Source organism: Chaetomium globosum, genomic scaffold (genome assembly GCF_000143365.1).
Source record: "Chaetomium globosum CBS 148.51 scaffold_6 genomic scaffold, whole genome shotgun sequence".
Taxonomy (NCBI): domain Eukaryota; kingdom Fungi; phylum Ascomycota; class Sordariomycetes; order Sordariales; family Chaetomiaceae; genus Chaetomium; species Chaetomium globosum.
In genome coordinates this window covers 3,588,788-3,610,630 of record NT_165981.1, presented here as the reverse complement: position 1 = coordinate 3,610,630, position 21,843 = coordinate 3,588,788, and the positions used below count along the sequence as shown (strand labels likewise).

The 21,843-nt window shown below is 55.9% G+C and overlaps 6 protein-coding genes across 6 annotated transcripts; all 6 read left to right on the top strand.

Moving 5' to 3' along the window:
- Positions 1-96: 96 nt before the first annotated feature.
- Positions 97-6,193, top strand: CHGG_09489 (uncharacterized protein; the record flags this gene model as incomplete). Its single annotated transcript, XM_001227415.1, has 6 exons — positions 97-437; positions 535-2,627; positions 2,826-2,998; positions 3,152-3,325; positions 3,515-3,643; positions 3,731-6,193. 6 exons carry the CDS (start codon positions 97-99, stop codon positions 6,191-6,193), a joined length of 5,373 nt encoding a protein of 1,790 aa, XP_001227416.1.
- A 1,250-nt stretch (positions 6,194-7,443) lies between these two features.
- CHGG_09488 (uncharacterized protein) lies at positions 7,444-8,119 on the top strand (the record flags this gene model as incomplete). Its single annotated transcript, XM_001227414.1, has 2 exons — positions 7,444-7,866; positions 7,925-8,119. The coding sequence occupies 2 exons, from the start codon at positions 7,444-7,446 to the stop codon at positions 8,117-8,119; spliced, it is 618 nt and encodes a 205-aa protein (XP_001227415.1).
- A 1,159-nt stretch (positions 8,120-9,278) lies between these two features.
- Positions 9,279-12,468, top strand: CHGG_09487 (uncharacterized protein; the record flags this gene model as incomplete). Its single annotated transcript, XM_001227413.1, has 5 exons — positions 9,279-9,884; positions 10,350-10,727; positions 10,997-11,220; positions 11,469-11,501; positions 11,877-12,468. 5 exons carry the CDS (start codon positions 9,279-9,281, stop codon positions 12,466-12,468), a joined length of 1,833 nt encoding a protein of 610 aa, XP_001227414.1.
- A 2,013-nt stretch (positions 12,469-14,481) lies between these two features.
- CHGG_09486 (uncharacterized protein) lies at positions 14,482-15,096 on the top strand (the record flags this gene model as incomplete). Its single annotated transcript, XM_001227412.1, has 1 exon — positions 14,482-15,096. The coding sequence occupies one exon, from the start codon at positions 14,482-14,484 to the stop codon at positions 15,094-15,096; it is 615 nt and encodes a 204-aa protein (XP_001227413.1).
- Positions 15,097-15,903: 807 nt separating this feature from the next.
- On the top strand, positions 15,904-16,542 carry CHGG_09485 (uncharacterized protein; the record flags this gene model as incomplete). Its single annotated transcript, XM_001227411.1, has 1 exon — positions 15,904-16,542. One exon carries the CDS (start codon positions 15,904-15,906, stop codon positions 16,540-16,542), a length of 639 nt encoding a protein of 212 aa, XP_001227412.1.
- A 1,233-nt stretch (positions 16,543-17,775) lies between these two features.
- On the top strand, positions 17,776-21,433 carry CHGG_09484 (uncharacterized protein; the record flags this gene model as incomplete). The annotated part of the gene is made up of 4 exons (XM_001227410.1): positions 17,776-17,821; positions 17,953-20,260; positions 20,444-21,180; positions 21,234-21,433. 4 exons carry the CDS (start codon positions 17,776-17,778, stop codon positions 21,431-21,433), a joined length of 3,291 nt encoding a protein of 1,096 aa, XP_001227411.1.
- Between the last annotated feature and the right edge of the window lie 410 nt (positions 21,434-21,843).

Genomic DNA, 21,843 nt, shown 5'->3' with positions numbered 1-21,843 from the left:
GCGCGTCGCTCTGTCCACTGTTTGTACGCGCGCGCGTGTGTGTGACGACCACTGAGGCTGATCCGATTCGCCAGTTAAAGTTAACCCAACCTCGCAATGTCGACTGCTGCACAGAGCAGCTACGCAGCCTCTACTGCAGACAATGCCAACAACGTTGCAGCAGTCTTCCTCCCCCGCCCTCGATCTCGACTGCGCACCATCGCGAAGCAGTACGACGAAGCTGCGCAGCAAACCGTCACACATACCGACGAGCCATACAAGATCGTTTGGGGGAGCCGAACTTTCGTCATTAGCGGTGTTCTAAACAAGAAGAAGAGCCGTGGCCGTCGTTCCTGGATTACTCGTGAGGGTTGGTTCCTAACGGAGCTGACGACAACAGGAAAGGTCAAGCAGGATGTCTGGTGCTGTCGACGCTGCGATGCCTACGGCAAGCCCCAGTTTTTCAGCGCTCAATCAACCTCGGCCTCGCAGGGACACCTTCTAAGGCTAGCATAGCCCTTGCCGTTGTTCTAATCACGTTGCTAACGGTTACAGGTCCCACAACATCGCCGAGGACAGCCCCAGCCGGCCAGACAACGAGATGACCGTCCTTGACATCCAGCGAGAGGCTAGCAACCGATCGACCCCTTCCAGCATTCCACAAGCGAAGATCAGTCGGGCCCGGGAGCTTCTAGTAGGCTATATTGTCGACGGCGACTTGCCCTTTACTGCTCTTGAGAGCGTCTACATCAAGGAGCTCTTAAAGCAGCTAGACCCTGGATTCGCCCAAGAGCTCCCTCACAGTAGATCGACAATTGGAAGGGATATCAAGGAGGTTTTTGAGTCGAAGATGATGGCGGTCAAGGCTGACCTGACGAAAGCCCTCAGTCAGATTCATATTAGCTTCGACCTTTGGACCTCTCCAAACAACCTAGCCATGATTTCAGTCTTTGGGCACTTCATCAATCAGAAGAAAATGCCCCAGAGCAGGTTGCTAGCCTTCCGTCGGCAGCTAGGGAAGCATTCTGGGAATTACATCGCGCTCACGATCCAGGATATTCTCAAGGCTTGGGGAATTGGGAAGCAGGTGGGTGTCTGCGTCGCCGACAATGCAGGGAACAACGACACATGCCTCAAGGCCCTATATCGATCCCTCGATCCCACCATAACCGACCGAGATATCAAGGCGCGTCGAATGCGATGCTTCGGTCATGTCCTCAATCTTGTTGTTCAGGCTTTCCTTTTTGGCCAGGATGCTACCTGCTTCGAGAGGGATGCTTATACCCTTTCCCTTTGGAGTGACGACGAGGCTGAACTAGCACATTGGAGAGCAAAGGGACCTGTTGGAAAGCTTCACAATATCGTCAAGTTCATCAGGGCGTCGCCGCAACGATCCGAGGCATTCCGACAGCATGCTAAGGAAGCCCAGACCTCTGACGACTATCTGTTGTCAGAGGAGCCGACCTGGGACCTTGGCCTCAAGCAGGACAACAGCACGCGCTGGAACTCAACTTACCTGATGATCGAGAGGGCTGTCAGGAAGAGGGATGATATCAACAGCTTTATCTTGGAGCTTGATCTTGAATCTGATGGTGACAAGCGGATCCCTGATGCTGACAAACTAACCACCGACGACTGGAAGGCCCTGATCGAGATCAAGACGATCTTAGAACCACTCTACAAACTGACGATAAAGACCCAGGGATGGGGGCAGTCTGGAACAAGTGGTCGACTTTCAGATGTTCTAATGGGGATGGAATATGTATTGGGACATCTTGAAGGTTACAAGACTCTATACGACAAGGATTCCGGTCTTGAAGCTGCTCGAGCAGCTGAAGCTTCGGCGGATCTAGCGCGTAATCAACCAACCAGTCTATCGCAGCTTCGATCGACGCGGCGGCTGCGCTTCAACGAAGGGGCCCTGCCTTCTCATGCCCGCGACGAGTACGTCACGATGCCCGACAGCGACGGTCTGCTTAGACTCCAAGCTAGAGAGCGGGCCAGCATTCGGGCCAGTATCAACAATGCCTGGAAGAAACTTGACGAGTACTACACGAAGCTTGCGGATTCCCCTTTGTTCACTGCAGCTATCATTCTGAATCCAAATCTCGGCCTTCGGTGGCTGCGGCGTCGGTGGAGGGATCCCGAACAACATGAGTGGCTCGTTGCTGCGAAAGATGGTCTCAAGGAATACTTTGACCGCTGGTATTGCAGCTCTGATGATCCCCAGCCTCAGGGTCGATCTGTCTGTCGAGATTTAGGCCGGGAGGACGATGCTTACGAGGCCTTCGTCAACAGCGGAGTCAGTTCCGATGAAGATGGTAACGAGGACGAGATTGACCGGTACTACAACATGAAGGTCGGGGGCAACGTCGATCCGGTTGAATGGTGGATCAGTAATAAGGCTCAGTTCCCAAAGCTGTCTCAGATGGCCCTTGACATTCTCGCTATTCCAGCCATGGCAGCTGACTGCGAGAGGTCCTTCAGCATTGCTAGGCTTACTCTGAGCTCCCAGAGGCATGCAATGAAGTGGGAGACTATCGAGATGCTTCAGATGCTGAAGAACTGGCTTAGGAACGGCGATATCGTCATCGGAGGAGTCATGAAGGGCAGCAGGCCGGATTGGGGATCGATTAAGGGGCAGCAGGGTTACGAATAGCTGCATTTGTATGTCAGTTCAGTCCAGTTCAATCCAGTCCAGTCCAGTCCAAGGGTCGAGGGAATCAATCCGATCAGATCAGGAGGGTCTGTCTGATCTGACTGATCTGAGAGCAGCGCTGGCGGCGATACATACCTGAAGATGGACCTGTGGGCATCTGATCAGGATCGGCCGTGATCGAGTCTAGCTGTGCTCCAGGGCTGGATGGTGGTTCGGTCGCTTCGCGTTCTGCGGTTTCTGGGGCAACCGGCGAGGAAGATGGATTCTGAGGCGAGGAAGTGGGATTTTGAGCACGGCCTAGTGAAGAGAACGGGTTTCTGCTTGCGACTGCTCCGGGGCCAGCCGATCGTGGTGTCGTTGGTAAGTTGCCGACAGGGTCGGATGATTTCGGCGTCGGTGTATTGTTGGTTGACGGGGAATTCTGCCGAATGAGTTCCCAATTGTCGGCGAGAATCACCAGAATTCGAACAGTAGGATCGACTTTCCGAGAGCCTTGGATCAGTCGCGGTCTAGGACCCCCAGGAGTCGGCCACTGCACGTGATCCACGACCCCTTAGGAAAGGGGTTCGCGGCGGTCCGCATCCACCCGGCCAGAGACTTCCAGGGTTGCTGGTCGACGGGGAAGAGAACGAGGACGTGGCATATGTGTATGCCCTCGCGAGGAGGGCGGTCGTTCTCTGGCTGCAAGTAAGACCCGAGTTTGGCGAACACCGAAGTCTTGACCAGCGGCTCCGGCCAGACTCCTTGCTTGATATGGAAGGTATCTAGCTCGACGGGGCCCGGGCAAAGGACACATGTGCTGAAGTGCTTGGCCAAGGAGCTGTCTGGTCGGGACCATCGAGTTGGCGGGGGGATGACACTTGGAAGTGTTAGCAGCCAGGTCCTGCTCCAGTACAAAATAATGGGGCGTACGGAGTCAAGCCGCCATCACGGGGCAGTGCCAGCGCCACCTGTACGGACTGGGTTTCGTCTGTCTCCTATCTATTAACGCCTACGCCTTGGAAGGTAAGTTTGAGCAGGACGAGAAATTTGTAGAGGTAGGTATCAGGGTCCTCTTGGCGTAAAAGAAAACTGCTTACAAGTCACATACAGAAACGCAGTCCTGCACCTTGCCCTCTTCGTTCCATGGGAAGGTTTCAGGCTGAGCCAGCGGACGATATACCAGGACTTTGGCGATCGCTCGAGGGGCAGCTGGGCGCCCGAATCCGCTCACACTTCCAGAACATCGCTCTGCTACGCGTCTCGGCGGACGATGCCCGTGCTGATCGAAAGCTGCAAGGCCTTGAAGAGGACTCCGAGGACGCCGTGGACGGACTGGACTTTGGCGACCAAGTGGGCGACGATGACGGCGTCGGTGAGGACGTGGAGAGTATTAATCCGCAAGCCCACCACGAAGCCTTCCTGGATGTCCTATCCGCGGTCCGACGTAGCGAAATCAAGGATATGGCGGCGCCCTCGGCCCTGAGGCGCTTGGACGAAGAGGCGAGGGCAGTTGACCCAAGCCAGGACGACAGCAATGCTGCCCAGCGTGGTCGCCATTTTTATACCATGTTACAGGACCTCCAAGACTCGCCTTTCCGCGGCATGGGACTGCCCAGCCGCGAGGAGATCGACGCGGTATTGAAGGTCCAGAAGAAAGAGGACAGCAGCGTCACGGCGAAGATCCAGGGCAGGCAAATGAATCCGTCTTCTGCGCATGCCGGCGAGCCACACAGGAGCCCACGGTTGCCCGTTCACGGACGCGAAAGATCTCCAGAAGGGGTCGGTCCGGGCGGACAGATGCGGCTCGAGCTCGGACGTTATGCAACATACGTCGATGTGGCCTTGGGCCTCACAAGGCACTGGACCCTGAATAAGCTCCAGTCGATGGCAGTCTTGCTACCGGCGGTGTTTCTTGACGAGCGCGGCACACGGCTGCAGGAAGAAGGGGGTCGGCAGCATTTCCAATACATCGGCGGCGAGGGCGGCACCGGCAAGTCTCGCGTCATACACGCCATCAAGGACATGTTCCGGCTGAAGGACGGTCTCCACACGCTGCTCCTGACGGGCGCCAGCGGTAACGCGGCCGCGCTTATCGGCGGAGTGACGCTGCACTCGGCGGCAAATATTGCGTTTGAGGGCAGGGCAGCGACAGCAAGGAACATCTCGGAAGAAGAGAAGCTGCGGTGGAAAAACATGATCATGCTGGTTATCGACGAGATCAGCCAGGTGGGCGGTCTCACGCTCGCGGCGGTGGACAGCCGCCTGAAGCAGTACAGAGACGACCAGCATCGACCGTTCGGCGGGATCCCAATAGTCATGTTCTTTGGTGACTTCTTCCAGTTCGACCCCGTCCTGCAGACCAGCCTCCTCTTGCCAACGCCTAGGGACCCCGGTGGACAGAGACCGGACAGCTCGGCAAAGCACCTAGCAGCGCATAAGCTGTTCCTCCAGTTCACGAACGTCGTCATCCTCCGCGAACAGGTCCGCGCGGCCGGCTGTCCAAGGTTGCGGGGTTTCCTTCCGCGCCTGCGCAATGGCGAGCAAACCGAGCTAGACTTCCAGCGGCTATGTCAGCGCGTCTATACACCGTCGAGCGAGTCCTCCTTCGTAGATGGCTTGAGAGCCATCACGCCTCTGAACCAAGACCGGTGGGACATGAACATGGCGGCCGTCGTCCAGTGGGCTCGTGCCCACGGCAAGCACATCTCCATCTTTGTGGCCAAGCACGATACCGATTCGGGGAAGCGACTAAGTGTGGAAGAGCTGTGCCGCGTGCTTCGCTACGGAGACGACTCCCAGCTGCCAACCCCGGGCTTGTTCTTCTACGCTCAAGGGATGCCGGTGGTGGTGACTCGCAACCAGTTTGTCGGGCTAAAGGTGGTCAACGGGGCACCTTTCAAGGCCGTCGACATCTTCCCCGACCTCGCAGCCGGCACCATCGCGCTCGCCAACGACGTGACTCTCCATCTCGGGCCACCCGTGGCCGTCCTCCTCGAGTCGGAGGATACCGCCGGTCTGGCCATTCCCGGGCTCCCGAACGGCACAATCTTGATCAAGAGCAAGACGGTCGCCATCCCGAGCCAAATGCGGGGCAAAGAAGGCAGATGGAGGGGCAAGCCGGGTTTCAGGTGGGTCACCCACCGAACGGGGCCTCTTTGCACCCCGGCCTTCGCTATGACAGATCAGAAGAGCCAAGGCAAGCAGTTCTCCAACGTCCTCGTCAACCTCAAAGGCGTCCACTCCAGCGGTACGGCGACTCGACCCAGCTTCATGAGCCTGTACGTGCAGCTGTCGAGGGCGCAGAGCTGGGACGGGCTGCATTTGTTTCGGAAACCGGGGCGCGGCGACTTCATCGAGCCCAAGAATGTGCTGGACAAAGACATGAGGGAGGCCATCCTCAAGCTGGAACGGCGGGGCGAGGAGACCAGGCGGCGGTTCGAGCAGGACCACAGGCACGAGTCGTGGTTTCAAGAATGGGCTGCCATGCCTGAATCTGGCCAAGGGACTGAAACCGATGACGTAGAGGGCGCGGCGCTCTGGCGAGACCCTGGGGTTCCCGAGCCCGAATCGTAGCAAACTTCTTTGCCGTTGCTCTGTTTTGGAGCTCTTTTCCAGCGGAATAAGCTGCTTCAATTAATATTTTCCTTCTCAACTTGTTGCCGTGTTGGCCTGCAATCTGCATCCTTTCGTGGTCGTCGGCGAACCTGCCCGGGGGTACGCCGTCTCATTGGCCCTTATAAACCGGGGCCAGCCCCACAGCCGACAGACCCCAACAGACCGTCCGTGCACCACCACTGCCAAGCCCAACTTCGAGACGCTTATCGTCAGAGGCAAGTTCCTCCAGGCAAAGCAACATGGCTGCTTCCACAATCGTCAGGATAATGACAGTAAACCTTCACAGTTTAGAGGGAGAAATGACACGGCTTTTTTAGTGGGTTTTTTATGGGACTGACTGGTCCGTGCTTGGAGCATACCATGGTTTTTTTCGGAAAAGGAACCTTTCGGAAGTACTCGTTCCTCGCACGTTCCTCCAGGCACTCGTTCCTCGCACGTTCCTCCAGGCAAAGGAACCTTTCGGAAGTACTCGTTCCTCGCACGTTCCTCCAGGCATAAGCTCCGTTGAACCCTATTACCCGTTGACATTTTACTAACGCTGGGGAGTTAACGGCTCGACGTTGCAGAAACTCATGTGGACTTTGAACCACTATGGACTATCGTGGGGGGAGTTTGAAATAATACACGGAATTCTTCCAGAATATTCTTCCAGAACAATGACCAACAGTGAAAGTTGGTCATGATGCTGATCCCGCACGCTGTTTAATATACGCCATCACTGCTCAAGGATAGGATCGTCTTTTCATCGCAGCTAGCAACCCGGTTTTAGCTACCGACGTCGACAACCAGCCATCTGAGAGGCATGTGGGGGTATGCGAGGATACATTACAATAGATTAGACATCTGGTTCGGCTTGACGCGGAACGCTGCCAATGATGAAGTCGCCCAATGAGGATGTGTTGTCTTTACCCCTGATTTAACCACCTAGCCGCGCAATATGCGGCACTTCCCCCCCGGTTCACCAGCCTGGGCACAACTTCCGGTGAATATGAAGCCGCAATCTATTCCTAACAATAATTGAAAAAGTAAAACGGTTGGCCAGCCCACCGCGGGGCAAGGTATAAGAAAGTGAGGGACTGATATCTTATATACACTCTTCAGCTCTTCTCCTATCCCAGTTGAGCCCCATGTCATTTACTGAGTACAGATACAGTGCTACACCACGCTGCAACCCTCGTTCGACAACAAGAACCAAACAAGTGGTAACGATGAAGGTGTCTCTCCTTGCTTCAGTGGCGGCGCTCTGCGCTGGCCAGGCCTCGGCCCAATTTGCCCAGGCCGCCATGATGCGCTTCCAATGTTCCCAACTCGTCATCGAGCGCCTCGACCCCCTAGTCAACCCCGGCGAACTACAATCTCCGCATCTCCATCAGATCGTAGGCGGCAACTCATTCACCGCCAGTATGACCCCCGGCGAGTATGACCCTGCGGAAAGGTCGACATGCACGACATGCTCCTTCTCGGAAGACTTTAGCAACTACTGGACCGCAAACATCTACTTCCGTGCGAAGAATGGCACGTACAAGAGGGTTCCGCAGATGGTCAATCTTGGGCTCAAAGGAGCTGGCGGCGTCACGGTGTACTATATTCCACCCTATGACGGCAAGACCACCGTTACGGCCTTCAAGCCGGTGAGTCGTGGGACAACTTGGGAGCCATCCTGGTACGGTAACATACTAACAAGACCAGGGCTTCCGCATGCTGGTGGGAGAAGCTGGCCGGCGGACTCAGAAGGGCATGGCTAAACAGATTTGCCACCGCTGCGAGCATAACATTGAGCAGACTCCGTTTGGCGGCGCCCCTTGCACGGGCGATGACACAGCGTCTTTCCCCGCGAAGCCTTGCCCCGGCGGTATCCGGACCACCATCACATTCCCAACGTAATAAGCCAAACCCCCTTCCTTGCCTCTTAATCCACACAGTAACTAACAACGACATCCAGATGCTGGGACGGCAAGAACCTCGACACGCCCGACCACAAGAGCCACGTCGCCTACCCGATCACCGGCAGCTTTGAATCGACCGGAACCTGTCCCGACACCCACCCCGTCCGCCTGCCGCAGCTGATGTACGAGGTCATGTGGGATACGCGCGAGTTCAACAACCCCGAGGACTGGCCCGAGACCGGGCAGCCGCTCGTTTACTCGATGGGTGATGCGTGAGTGGCCAATGCGTCTTTCTTTATGTACCAAACCATTAAACTGATTTAACTTGCGTACAGCACTGGATATGGTCAACATGGTGATTACGTGTTTGGCTGGAAGGGAGATGCCCTCCAAAAGGCGCTAGACGCGCGATGTACCGGCGACCGATGCTCAGTCCTGAAGACCCAGACTCCCGAGGAGGCCGTGGCCTGCCAGAAGCAGCAGACCGTGGAGGAGCAGACGGAAGGATGTAAGTGATCCGTGCCCTGTGCCGATAGCATGGGGCGGAAGGTTGTGCTAATCTCGTTTAGGGCTTGACGCCATTCCCGGTGGTGTACACCCCATGTAGATGGTTCCAGTTCTGGTTGACCGCACTGGGGAGTATGATGGGATACTCGGGATAATTGACAGAGGCCTACTGTTGGTTGGCGGGCTGGGCATGACTTAGAATAGGTAGAGACTTTGGAAACTTCTTCTCGTAGCCTAGGTACCTAGAGGAAGTGTTAAGCCTTTCAGGCACGCGTTGTGGTTTTTGGCGTCGTCGGCGCCTGAGCCGCCCGAATCTTTTTCGTGAAACTTCTACACCTACGTAACTGCCCCATGTGGCTGACACCAGTGACTGGACCTGACTGACTCAATACCTCAACACAACACAGCCTTCCACTTATCCCACTCCTACGACCGACCCTCGTTTCTGCGTGGCATCAGAAGATTGGGGTCTAAAATGTTGGTCGGGCTTTTGTGCTGACACTACCTAAACTGTTTGTGAGTCACAGGCAACTTGCCTTCCACACTTTTGAACCCCGCGTTAATCTCCAAAACGCCAAAAAGACAAAGGGGCTGGCCGCTGGGTTCTCACACATCACAACTGCAACAAAAACAACACAGAACCTACGAAAATGTCAAGGTTGACGCTGGGCGGGCTTACAACGTTGCTTTCGGGGATTGGAGCCGGCCCTATTCCATCCATCCCTGGAGATTATCCCGTGGCACACCCCCTCAGCCGGCCCATTGACATTTACTGTGCCTACCTCGCGGATATTCTCGCCCGACTCGCAGGGTGTGAGGCGGCCGTGGCATACGAGTCGCTGCAGGTTCCTGGCGCCCCAGCGAACGGGGACTTGGTGTTGCCCGTTCCTCGTCTGCGCATCAAGGGCAAGAAGTCGGCCGAACAGTGCGCCGAGCTTGTGGCTGCGTTTCCCAAGAATCACCCGCTCTTCCGTGAACCAGGAGCGGTCGGGATACATCTCCCGTTTTTCTTTGCTCCCTTGTCTCTGCCACGACTCATCCTTCCCTATATTTTCCAGCGCCAACACTCCTATGGCAGTGATCTCGACGCCGGACTACGCGACCATGCATTACCAACCCAAGGCCGTAAGAAGGTCGTACTGGAGTTCAGCTCCCCCAACATCGCCAAAGAATTCCATACCGGGCACCTCCGCAGCACCATCATCGGGGCCTTCATTGCCAACCTCTACAAGACCATGGGCTGGGACGTGGTCAAGGTGAACTACCTCGGCGACTGGGGGAAGCAGTTTGGCCTGTTGGCCGTTGGGTGGTAGCGTTTTGGATCCGAGGAGGAGCTGGCTCGCGAACCGCTCAAGCACCTCCTTGACGTCTACGCGAGAATCAACGCGGTCTTCAAGCCAGAACAAGAAGCAAGCAAGAAAGCCCGGGACGAGGGCCGTGACACAGCCGAGATCGAGTCTCAAGGGCTGTTCGCAGAGCGCAATGCCTTCTTCGGCCGCATGGAGAGCGGCGACGAGGAGGCCCTAGCACTGTGACGCCGCTTCCGCGATATCAGTATCGACCGTTATGTTGCAACCTACGCTCGGCTCAACATCGACTTTGACGAATACTCTGGCGAATCCCAAGTCAGAAAGTCTACTATTGAGCGGGTCGAGACCATCCTTCGAGGGAAAGGTGTCTATGAAGAAGATAACGGCTCCTGGGTCATTAACTTCGAAAAGCATGGCCCTAAAGGCCTTGGTGTAGCTGTGGTCCGCGGCCGTACTGGTACTACAACCTACCTCCTCCGCGATTTTGCTGCCATTCTCGAGCGTGATGAAAAGTATGCCTTCGATAAGATGATCTACGTCGTCTCGACCGAACAAGACCTCTACTTCCGTCGCGTTTTCCGAACCCTCGAGCTGATGGGCCGCTCCGACCTCGCTGTGCGACTTCAACATGTAAATTTCGGCAAGGTGCTAGGCATGTACTCGCGCCTGGGGAATGTGCAGCTACTGAGCGACATCTTGGACCAGTCGCGTGAGGCGATGCACGGGGTTATGCGCCAGAACGAGGTCAAGTGTTCCCAAGTGGAAGACTCGGATGCTGTGGCAGAGAAGGTTGGGATATCGGCAGTGATGGTCCAGGACATGACCGGCAAGCGGATCAACAATTACCCCTTTGCCATCAACCGCATGACATCCTTTGAGGGGCGACACGGGGCCCTACCTTCAATACTGCCACGCGAGACTCAACTCTATTCTGCCGCAAAGCGGGTCTCACCAGACAAGACCTTGTCAACCACCTCGAGAGCCATCCCGACGGACTGGACGCAGACATTCTCATGGACAAACCGCATGCTGTTGACCTGCTCCGACTCATGGCGCAGTGCCCGGATGTGACAGCCATGACACTCAAGACTCTGGAGCCGTCCACTATCCTAACGTACTTGTGCCGGTTGACGCACCAGCTTTCGTCGTGTTATGATGTGCTGCAGGTCGTAGGTACCGAGGGTGGCAGAGCCGTGGTTCTTGCGAGGGCGGCGCTGGATGAGGGGGCGAGGCTGGTGCTGGAGACTGGGATGCGGTTGTTGGGGTTGAGTCCTGTTGAGAGGTAAGATACCCTTTTGCTTTCTTTGCAGATTTGCCATGCTGTTGTAGATTGTGCGTGTACTAACTGTTCCCGACAGGATGTGATCCATCAACCTGGGAGAGTGATTACTTGGTGGCTCTACGTGTTTCGGGGAGCTGGCCTTTAGACTAGGTAGGCTAGTAGGCATCAAATCTCGGGTTTTCTGTTTTCTTCATTTCTTTTCATATCTCTTTCCTCGCATTTCCAGTCTGCACTGTTAATATTCGTAGTCTGCCCGGTAATACACAAGGCTCGAAAAGCATGTATGATGAGGAGTTTTGCCTCTTGGGCCATGGCATGGGATGGTTCACTCAATGGCGGGGGAACCGGAGCTACGCGCGTAAAAGCGCGATATTCCTCGCTGAGGCTCAAGGACCTCGCCAGGACAACCCGCGAAGCACGGACGAGGGCTTGGAGGAGCGACCTGCAGAAGGCAAGCGAGGCGAGAAAACCTGACCAGATGTGGAGCCTGGAAAGATGGGCCAGACTACGGAGCTTTCTACCGCCTGAACCACCGAAACTACCGGCATTCAAGAATTCGTCTGGGCAAGTAACGGCTGAAACGCATGACCAGAAAGCCAACGCCCTGGCCGAGAGGTTCTTCCCGAGCCCCCCGGCCAATCTCACAGACGTGCAAGACCAACCTTCCTGAACAACTGGGACCCAGGCTTCGACGTCTCACAGGCAGTGACGCCGGCCGAGATCACGAGGGCGATAGGAGGAGCGAGCCCCTGGAAGGCGCCAGGGGAGGACCTGCTCCCGATAGGCCTTCTGAAGGCGTGCGGAGCACCGCTAGCTGAAGTGCTGGCCGTTCTGGCGACAAGGTGCCTGGAGCTAGGATGGTTCCCCAACCGTTTTAAGAGGGCGAAGACTGTAGTACTGCCGAAACCAGGAAAGGCTCCGCCGGTGTATCAAACCCCGGGGGGATACACGCCCATTGCTCTGCTACCAACCCTGGGGAAAGTAATAGAGTCGGTGGTCGCCACGAAGGTCACCCTAGCGGCAGAGGCCAACGGCCTGCTCCCAGACGAACAAATGGGAAACAGGGCACACCGCTCCACGGAGCTAGCTGTCCGGCTAGTGGTAGCCCAGGTCCAGGAGGCGTGGAGACAGAAGGGTGCGGCGTCTCTATTGCAACTGGACATTTCAGGAGCCTTTGACACGGTCAACCATACCCGACTGCTAGCAACTCTGCGGGAAATGGGCTACCCGAGGTGGCTGGTCCTCTAGATAAGAGACCTGGTTGACCGGGCCGAGAGGCCACCCTGCTTTCAGACGTCAAGACAGCGTCCCCAACGGCGAGTCGGGCAGGGCTCGCCCAGGGCTCCCCACTTCCACCAGTCCTTTTCATTCTCGACATTGCCTCTCTATACAAGCAGCTGAACGACGAACATCCACACTTGTCTATTGTGGGGTCTGCAGATGACACCAACCTCCTGGCTTTCGACCGAAACCCCGAGGTTAACATCCGGCAGCTGGAAGAGGCATGGGAAGCGTGTCTACGATGGGCGGAAAGTCAGGGGATGAAGTTCGTCGTCGAAAAGAGCGAACTCATCCATTTCTACAAGGGGCGACGACAGTGGACCGAACAGGTAAACCTTACTAACACAGGGGGAGGCACTAGCCCCGTCAAACCAGAAGGGTCTGCCAGATTCCTGGGAGTCTGGCTGGACTGGAAACTCAACTGGAAAGCTCACCTGGTGGCGGTGGAAAGGAAGCTGAGGACCCAGAGGTACGCCCTGTCGAGGATCGTGGCAAAGACGTGGGGAATGGGGCTAGCCAAAGCACGAGAAGTATACACAAAGTGCATCCGGTCGGCGCTGGCCTATGGCGCATCATCGATTTCACATCCCCACGGATGTGGGAGGCGAGCCGGTAAAGAAAGGCATCACCAAGGCCCTCGGGAAGGCCCAGAACAAGAGCTTGCGGATCGTGGCGGGAGCCTTTAAGTCTACCCCAATCCGTAACCTCGAGACAGAGACGTGGGTCCCACCATTGGACTTGTACCTAAACAAACGGCTTGCCGATTTCGAAAACCGACTCCAACGACCCGATCTGGACGACGGTCAAGGCGGCAAGAAGACGGCGGCGAGCGTTGTCCTCACCGCCTGCCGCAAGATACAGCAGAGACTTAGCTCGAGGAGGGGCAACAGGGGCCGACCGCGAACCTTGGGGCCCCAAGGGCCTACGGCGGTGGAGAGAGCCGCGGGCACGGTCATGCGCTGGACGGGGGGAATCGTTGATACGGACAGGGTAGCAGAAGAGGCCTGGAGAGCGAGGTGGTTAAAGGAACGGGACGGCAGAGCAATTACCAGGCCGGCGGACGACTTTGACCATCAGCGGGAGACGCTATTTCGGAACGAAACCCTAAGGAGGCATGACGATCTCAACAAGGCGAAGAGCTCACTGCTGATTCAAATCCGGACGGGAGCAATAGGCCTACGGGACTTCTTGTTCACACGGGGAGTCCCGGAGGTTCTAACGCCTGCCTGCGAGTGTGGCGGGGGACGAGAGACTGCCGAACACCTAGTAGTGTGGTGTTTGGCCTCACCGGGTTGGCTCGAAGATGGGAGAGGACTGGAATTCGGACACGACGGGACTTTTACTCTGTTCTACACGGTATCAATCCCACGACTGCACGGCTCGCGAGGAGGATCCTCGACTGGCTGATGGACACGGGGAAGCTGCCGATGTACAGCTTAGCCAGGAGGCTCGAGCTGGAAACGGCGGCCTGAAGCGCCCCCGTTCGGAGGCCAGGAGGCCTCCTCTCTTTGTATATGTAGGCTCACTAAAACGCATCGCTCCTTGATTGTTGGTACGGGTTTTTCACCCGGCCTGGGAGGGCACGGTTTTCCTGTACACTAAATAGCAGAGGGTCCGGCACGCCCTAGGGCATAGCGGAGTATGAATAATAATAATAATAATAATAATATTCCTCGCTGTGTGTTGCTGACGGGATATTCGCGATAATTGATAGATGATGCCTACAGTCGGTCTGTGGGTTGAGAATGAACTGGAATAGGCAGAGAATTTGGAAATCCCTGCTGCCTGGAGGACGCGTCAGGCCTTTCAACCTTGAGCCACACGTTGCGGCGTTTTTCCGCGTCAGCAACATATCCAGCCCAGAACAGTGGCATTATTTAAAACAAGTACAACTCAACCGTCCGAACACCAGACATTCTTGAAATTCCCGAGATACAGTAAACAAGCACGGACGCTATATTAGCCAGGCCCAGAAACACAATGTCAACAAACACCAACACCGACACCACCCCCTTACCCAGCACCCACCCTTCCCTAACCCCCTACACCACCACCACCCCAGCCCAATACCTCTCCACCAACCCGCACCTCACCAACGTCGTCGTAGCCGCCCTCATCCTACACAAGCAGCACAACAACAACACCACCACCAATCGCGTCCTCCTCATCCAGCGGTCCCCCCGCGACGGCTTCGGCTTCAAGTGGGAATGCCCCGGCGGCCGCGTCGACACCACCGACGCGTCCATCTTACATGCCCTCTGTCGCGAGGTGCGGGAGGAGACGGGGCTGGTGGTAAGTCGAGTGGAGCGGGTGGTGGAGATGGGTGAGTTTGATGGGGGTGGGCGGGAGAGGTGGAGGAAGGTGACGTTTTTGGTGGGGGTGGAGGGTTTGAAGTTGGAGGGAAGCCAGGATGGGTTTCCGGTGGCGAGGTTGAGTGAGGAGGAGCACGTGGGTGCGTTTTGGGCTGCTGAGGAGGAGGTGCTGGCTGGGAGGGTGGGGGAGAGGGAGATTCAGTTTGCGTATGATGCGCAGCGGGAGACTATTTTGGAGGTGTTTCGGCAGGGGAGGGTGGGAGATGGGATGAGTGTGGAATAAAGGGGTTTGAGGCGGGTGAGATTGGGTTGGTATGGTGTGAAAGGCAAACTGCGATGGTTAACCCAGACAAACCGCAGAAAATGGGCTTTTGTTTGGTATCTGGGGAAAATACATATCCCACTCCCGCTGTTTGTGAGAAGTGTAGTTACCATCATAAGCCTACATTTCATTGTGTGCCACCGAAGGTCACTTCCAGCGGTATCAGTTCTCACTTTTCAACGTGCACAGATTATGGCCGCTGACTGGCTAGTCTTCCCAGGTTTGATCAGTGCGGAATGAAAATTCAAGCAACAGCATCGGGAACTCAGATATGGTTGCTTGGCTGCTTCAGAGTTGATACTGTGTACAGCGGCCACATTCCGCTGTCATTCCCCTATCACCCTGTTCGGCACACAGTGTCTACATTCTCCAAAGTAGCTTACGGCCGAGTACAGTACCAAGGAATAGAGCTTTGTTCAGGGGTTAACAAGTTAATTACGCATTCCAACTCGGTCAAGCACTCCATCCCAAGTAACATGGTCACGCTAATTCCTCAACAGCCAGGGCAGCCGTGATCAAAATGGTTGGCATGGCGAACAAAGTTCTCAAACACGACGCTCAACTGAAAAGGCTGAGAAGGCAGTTGGGATGGAGGCTATCCCTTCATCTCTATAAATTCCCATCGTTACTGCCAGCTTTCAATCTTCCCTTCCACCACCATCCCACATCCTCTTCTTTGCCAGCAAGCAAGTCACACCTTCTCAGGCATCCCTTCCAGACAAAGAATACTTCAATTACTTCTACACCTCCATCAATAGCAGAATCATCATGTTTGCTCTTGCTTCCCTCGCCGTTGGCCTGCTGGCGACCTTTGTTGCTGGCGAGTTGCGTGGCATCACCCCCCACGACATGTACTCCTCTTCAATCGGCGTTCTCGGTTGCAAGATTAACACCAACCGGGTCGCCTACTGGCCTATGTCGGTCGACTGCAACAACATTTGCGTCCGGGTCTCCTACGGCGGCCGCTCTGTAGACCTGCTCCGCATCGACCAGTCCGGTGGCGCCTACGACATCTCGTACGACGCCTACAACTTCCTAGTCTCCGGTCAGAGCGCCACCGCCCACCCCATCACCGGCGGCGCCGTCGACATGGACGTCCAGAACGTGGCCGCCAGTAACTGCGTGCAGCACCTCAAGGCCGGCGGTCTCCCCCTCTCGGCTTCCAACAGCATGAACTACGTCGCCAGCTGCCTGGGCCAGCCCAACAGCTGGGTTGCCAAGAACTCCCGCCTGTTCAACATCCAGGACCCCGTCTGCCACTGGGGCTATGACGAGCAGTGCTCCGTCAACCTGGCCGTCAGCAACCAGCCTTCGTGTTCTCATGCGCTGGGTTTCACCAACGGCAGGCTGCCGGACACCGTTTTCAACATCCAGTACGGCACTGGTGCCGTTGTGGCTGCCCCCTAAGCGGATGCGAGGCCACGATGAGAATCTGCTGCCGACAAGGAGCACCGAAAGGATTCTTGCTCGGGATGATGGTCTGGGGGAGTTGAGGATGACTCGGAGGGGTGGAGGATCCAGGGTCCAGGGGAACAAGGGAAGGATCCGGTTTTGCTCCGGGCCGGGACAACTTGAGGCTACATATTCAGACAATTTTCACATCCCACTTTTACACTGTCCTAAATGACTGTCGCTTTGATAATGCCATTCCAGTGATTGCCTGTCTTCTGTATTGTTGTTAGTGTCTGTTCCTCCAGTTTTGCCTCGGCCCTTTGCTTGCGCAGAACCCAAGCAGTTTCTAGAGAGAAGTTGGTTGTGAGTAAAGCCGCGGGTTTCAGTGAGAGAGTCCGATCATTCTCCTCGCCCCTGTCCCATCAATACAAGAGCCAACCAAGCTTGGGATTTGATGATCGTTCACGTCAACAACTCAACCCCTACAGGTATTCAACGCGACAGACTGGCACCAGGCCAACGTCACCCTGAGGTGTTTTTTGTCCTGCACTATCTTCGTGATGTTGACATCCCAAGGGGGTGATTTAGCAAGTCTAGAGAATCTCAGCGGAGTTTTAAACACCAGAGTTATTTCACTACACTGGTTGTTGACAAAAAGGTTCTGGATCTTATCATCAACCCCAATAGGTCAAGCTGTTACTTATTTCTTGTTTAGGTAACTACCTATTCCTTCTTTTCTTCTTTTCTTTCTCTCTTTCGGTCTTTCTCTCTTTATCATCAAAATATCCTTTATGCTTCAGATAAGGTAACTCGTCACGCCTGGCAAAAGTGAATTATGTTGACATCGAGTGATTTGAGATGATGAAAAAGAGGAATCTTAAACAAGGGCTCAAAATACTTAATACCGGTAGGAAGCATCATTGGGGATACAAATACTTTGGCTGCAGCGGGAGGTGATGATGTTCAAGGGAGGAACAACCCTAACCCCTCCCTCGCTCCTTTCTCCTTGAGTCTCATCACGTGTCGATGGTGAAAGGCGGTGAAAGCTGTATCTGCCCCGCACTTGGCACCGGGACCCCTCCTTCCTTCATGGCTCCACACTGCAAATTGGAAAATCCAAAATTTTTCTGGGTTGCCTGGGGCCCTTTTTGTTGCGACAAACAACCACCTTGAGCGCCTGCCGCCGCCTCTTCCTTTCTTTCCTTTTCTTCGTGATACCCCTTTTTCTTGCATCCAAGGCACGGCACCATGGATCAGCAGAGGTTGGCGGCACTCCTGCAGGAGTCGCAAGTTCGTAAGTTCTCCCCTGTCGCTCGTCTTTTGCCTTTCTTTTTTGAGACAGCCGCCGGGTCAATCCGACAAGGATCGGCCGACAGAAGACCAATTCTCAGAACTCCGGTGATTTTGCTGACACTTGCCCTCCAGCCGACACCCAGAATCTCAAGGCGGTCACTGCCGAGCTTCAAAAAAACTACTACTCCCACCCGGAGTCCCTCCTTCTCCTCATCGAGATCGTCGCGACCCACCAAGATGTCATTGTGCGGCAGCAGGCAGCCGTGCAGGGCGCGCGGTTGGCCGTGAAGCACTGGGAGAAGATCGCCAAAGCACAGAAGCCCGCTGTGCGTCAGCACCTTGTGCGAGCCACTCTCAATGAGCAGAGCCCCCGGGCTCGCCATGCCAACGCTCGTTTGGTTGCGGCCATTGCTGCCATTGACCTCGAAGAAGGCGAGTGGCACGAGTTGATCCCCGCTCTTTTCACCCTCTCGAGCAGCAACGAGGTTGGCCAGCGCGAGGTCGGTTCCTACATCATCTTCAGCTTGCTGGAGGAGAACCCGACTTCCTTCGCCGACCATATGCCGAAGCTCCTCGAGCTTTTCGGCCACTCCCTGCGCGACCCCCAGAGCGCCGACGTCCGCATCAACTCTATGATGTCCATTGGCGCCATGCTGCTGATGTTTGAGCCCCTCGAGGACGAAGAATCCGTGGCCACCCTCCAGACCTTGATTCCGCCCATGGTCGACGTCCTCAAGGACGCCGTCCAGGCCGGTGACGATGAAAAGACCGGCCAAGCTTTCGAGGTGTTCCAACAATTCTTGGCCTACGAGTCTGCCTTGCTTGGCAAGTATCTCAAGGACCTAGTCCAGTTCATGATCGACCTTGCTGCGAACAAGCAAGCCGACGACGAGGTTCGCGCCCAAGCGCTGGCCTTCCTCGCGCAGACTGTCCGCTACCGACGCATGAAGATCCAGGGTATGAAGGACATGGGCCAGGAGCTCACGCAAAAGAGCTTGTTGATCCTCACCGAGATCGACGATGACGAGGATGACGACGATATGGGCCCTGCTCGGTCAGCCCTGGCTCTGCTCGATCAACTGGCCACCGACCTGCCGCCGCGCCAAGTTATCGTTCCGCTGCTGGACGCCCTTCCCAAGTTCGCCACCTCCGAAGACCCTGGGTACAGGAAGGCCGGTATTCTTGCCCTCGGTACGGTTGTTGAGGGTGCGCCCGATTTCATCGCTTCGCAAGTGAAGGCCATCATGCCTCTCGCCATCAACCTGTTGAACGACTCCGACGTTGGTGTCCGGCATACTGCTCTCATCGGCCTCGCTCGTCTCGCCGATGACATTGCCGAGGAGCTTTCCTCGTTCAACGAGCCTATCATGACTGCGCTGGTGAAGAACCTGCAAGCGGCCATGGTCCCGGTCTCCGACGAGAAGCTCGCCAAGAAGAACATCGAAATCATTCGGTCGGTTTGCGGCGCCCTTGACGCCATGTCTGAAGGCCTGGATGCCGAGTTCATGAAGCAGAACGCCGGCGATCTGGTCGGTAACATTGGTGCCCTGATCACCCATGATGACTTCAAGGTCAAGGTCGCCGCTTCCGGTGCCATTGGTGCCATTGCTGAGTGCCTCGGCGAGGATTTCAAGCCCTACTTCGAGCAGACAATGCAGGCTCTGGGTGCATACCTCACCATCAAAGAGACCGAGGACGACCTTTCGCTACGCAGCGGCGTTTGCGACTCTGTTGGCCGCATTGCCACCGCCGTTGGTGCGCAAACCTTCCAGCCCTACGTCGTCGACCTGATGCGGTCCAGCGAGGAGGGCCTGCAGCTCGATAACTCGAGACTTAAGGAGAGCAGCTTCATAATGTGGAGCTCGCTTGCTAAGATCTACGAGAAAGAGTTTGCACCGTTCCTTCCCGGCGTTTTTAAGGGCCTGTTTGACAGCCTGAGGCTCGAGGAGGAGGAAATCAAGCTGAAGCTCAGTGAGGAGGAGAAGGGCATTGTCGGCACGGATAACGAAGTCATCACCGCTGGCAAGAAGATCACCATTAAAGGGTCTGATGACGACGAAGAGTGGATGGATGACGACGATGACGACGAGTACGACGATTTTGGTATCTCGGCCGAGGCCCTGGAGAAGGAGGTTGCCATGGAGATCCTCGGGGACATCATCACCTATGCCTGTGGCACCCAAGAGATTACCGAATATTTGGAGAAGGCGGTCGAGACCATCTCCCCGTTGGCCGAACACTCATACGAAGGCTGCCGTAAGGCCGCTGTCGCGACACTCTGGCGGTCGTATGCTCGTGTGTGGCAGCTAATGGAGCAGGAAACCGGCATCAACTGGGAGCCTGGTCTTCCCCTCAAGCACACCCCAACCGTCACGCTCGTGAAGCTCGGGGAGATCGTGTGCAAGGCCACCGTTGCTCTGTGGCACGTGGAGGCTGATCGGTACGTGCGATTTTCTTCCTGTTTCCCCCACCCTTTTCATGATGACCACCTAGCGTTATTACCCAGCTCACTCAAACGCATTATTGCGGATGCTGAGAAAACGTGCATATCTACTTCTGACTTCACACTTCACTCTTCGTATCTTGCCCATTGGCTTTTTGGATGGATGCTGATAATTACAAGTACTGTCGTCACCGAGATCAACCGCAACGTTGCGGCAACCCTCAAGGCTTGCGGCCCCGCCATTCTTGCCCAGGAGGAGTTCGTCAAGGAGGTTATCACTGTGATCTCCACCATCATCACCCGCTCTCATCCCTGCCAGCAGGATCTGGGTGATGAAGATGAGGAGCAGGAGGTCGAAGGGTCGTCTGAATATGACTGGCTCGTCATTGACACGGGCCTTGACGTTGTCATTGGTCTCGCTGTCGCCCTTGGGCCTGGCTTTTCCGAGTTGTGGAAGATCTTCGAGAAGCCCATCATGCGGTTCGCCGGATCCGAGTCGGAGAACATTGAGCGGTCCACCGGTGTTGGCGTCATCGCTGAATGCGCGGCCAACATGGAAGCCGCCGTTACGCCGTACACCGAAGAGCTGCTCAAGCTCCTCCTCAAGCGATTGTCGGACACGGATCCTGAGACCAAGAGCAATGCCGCCTACGCCACCGGCCAGCTGATTCTCAACTCCACTGACACGAACACCTACATGCCCCACTACGGCACGATTTTGCAAAAGCTCGAGCCCATGCTTCAGGTCCAGGAGGCGCGCATCAAAGACAACGCCGCGGGCTGCATCTCTCGCATGACCATGGCGCACCCGGACCAGATTCCGCTCGGCGACGTCCTCCCTGCGCTGGTCGGGCTGCTTCCCCTCAAGGACGACTTTGAGGAGAACTCACCGGTTTATGAGTGTATATTGAAACTTTGTGAGTGGCCCTTATCCATGCGGTATAAAAAGCTCCCACTGACCACTTAATAGATGAGAATAATGAGCCCACTGTCCAACAGCTTACCCCCAAGCTCGTCCCCGTGTTCGAAGCGGTGCTCAGCCCCCCGGCGGACCAGTTGGATGACGAGACGCGCGAAATTGTTCGCAAGACCGTCTTCCTGCTTTACAACGCCGACCAGGGCCTCTTCAGCAACAACCCCAATGTCCTGAAGCTTGCCGGTGTTGCGTAAAGGAGCATGAGCCGGGATAGAGCAGACGATGGACGGATATGAAAGGATGGTTTCACCAGCTCGATGAGTGATGAGTTCCGATATAATGACGTGGATACGTAAAGAACGAGGTCATAAATGGTGCATGGGCCGGGACGGTTGGGTTGAGGCGGACGGAGGTCATGCCACTTGATAAGCAGTTGCCCCACTGGGGGGCTTCGCCCCTTATTACTCTCTGTAGCAGTCAGATAAGGTATCCTGTGATGAAATGAATCGATTCAAATCGTTACCCTTGGGGCGTCTGAAAGCTCCAAAGTGTGCAACAGGATGTTCCGGGGCGACCCGGTACGACCAACACAAGACCATAACCGCCACGGCAGATGCGCTTCGATGAAACCGCAGCTTAAGGGGCGGAGCGTAACATGTTCAGA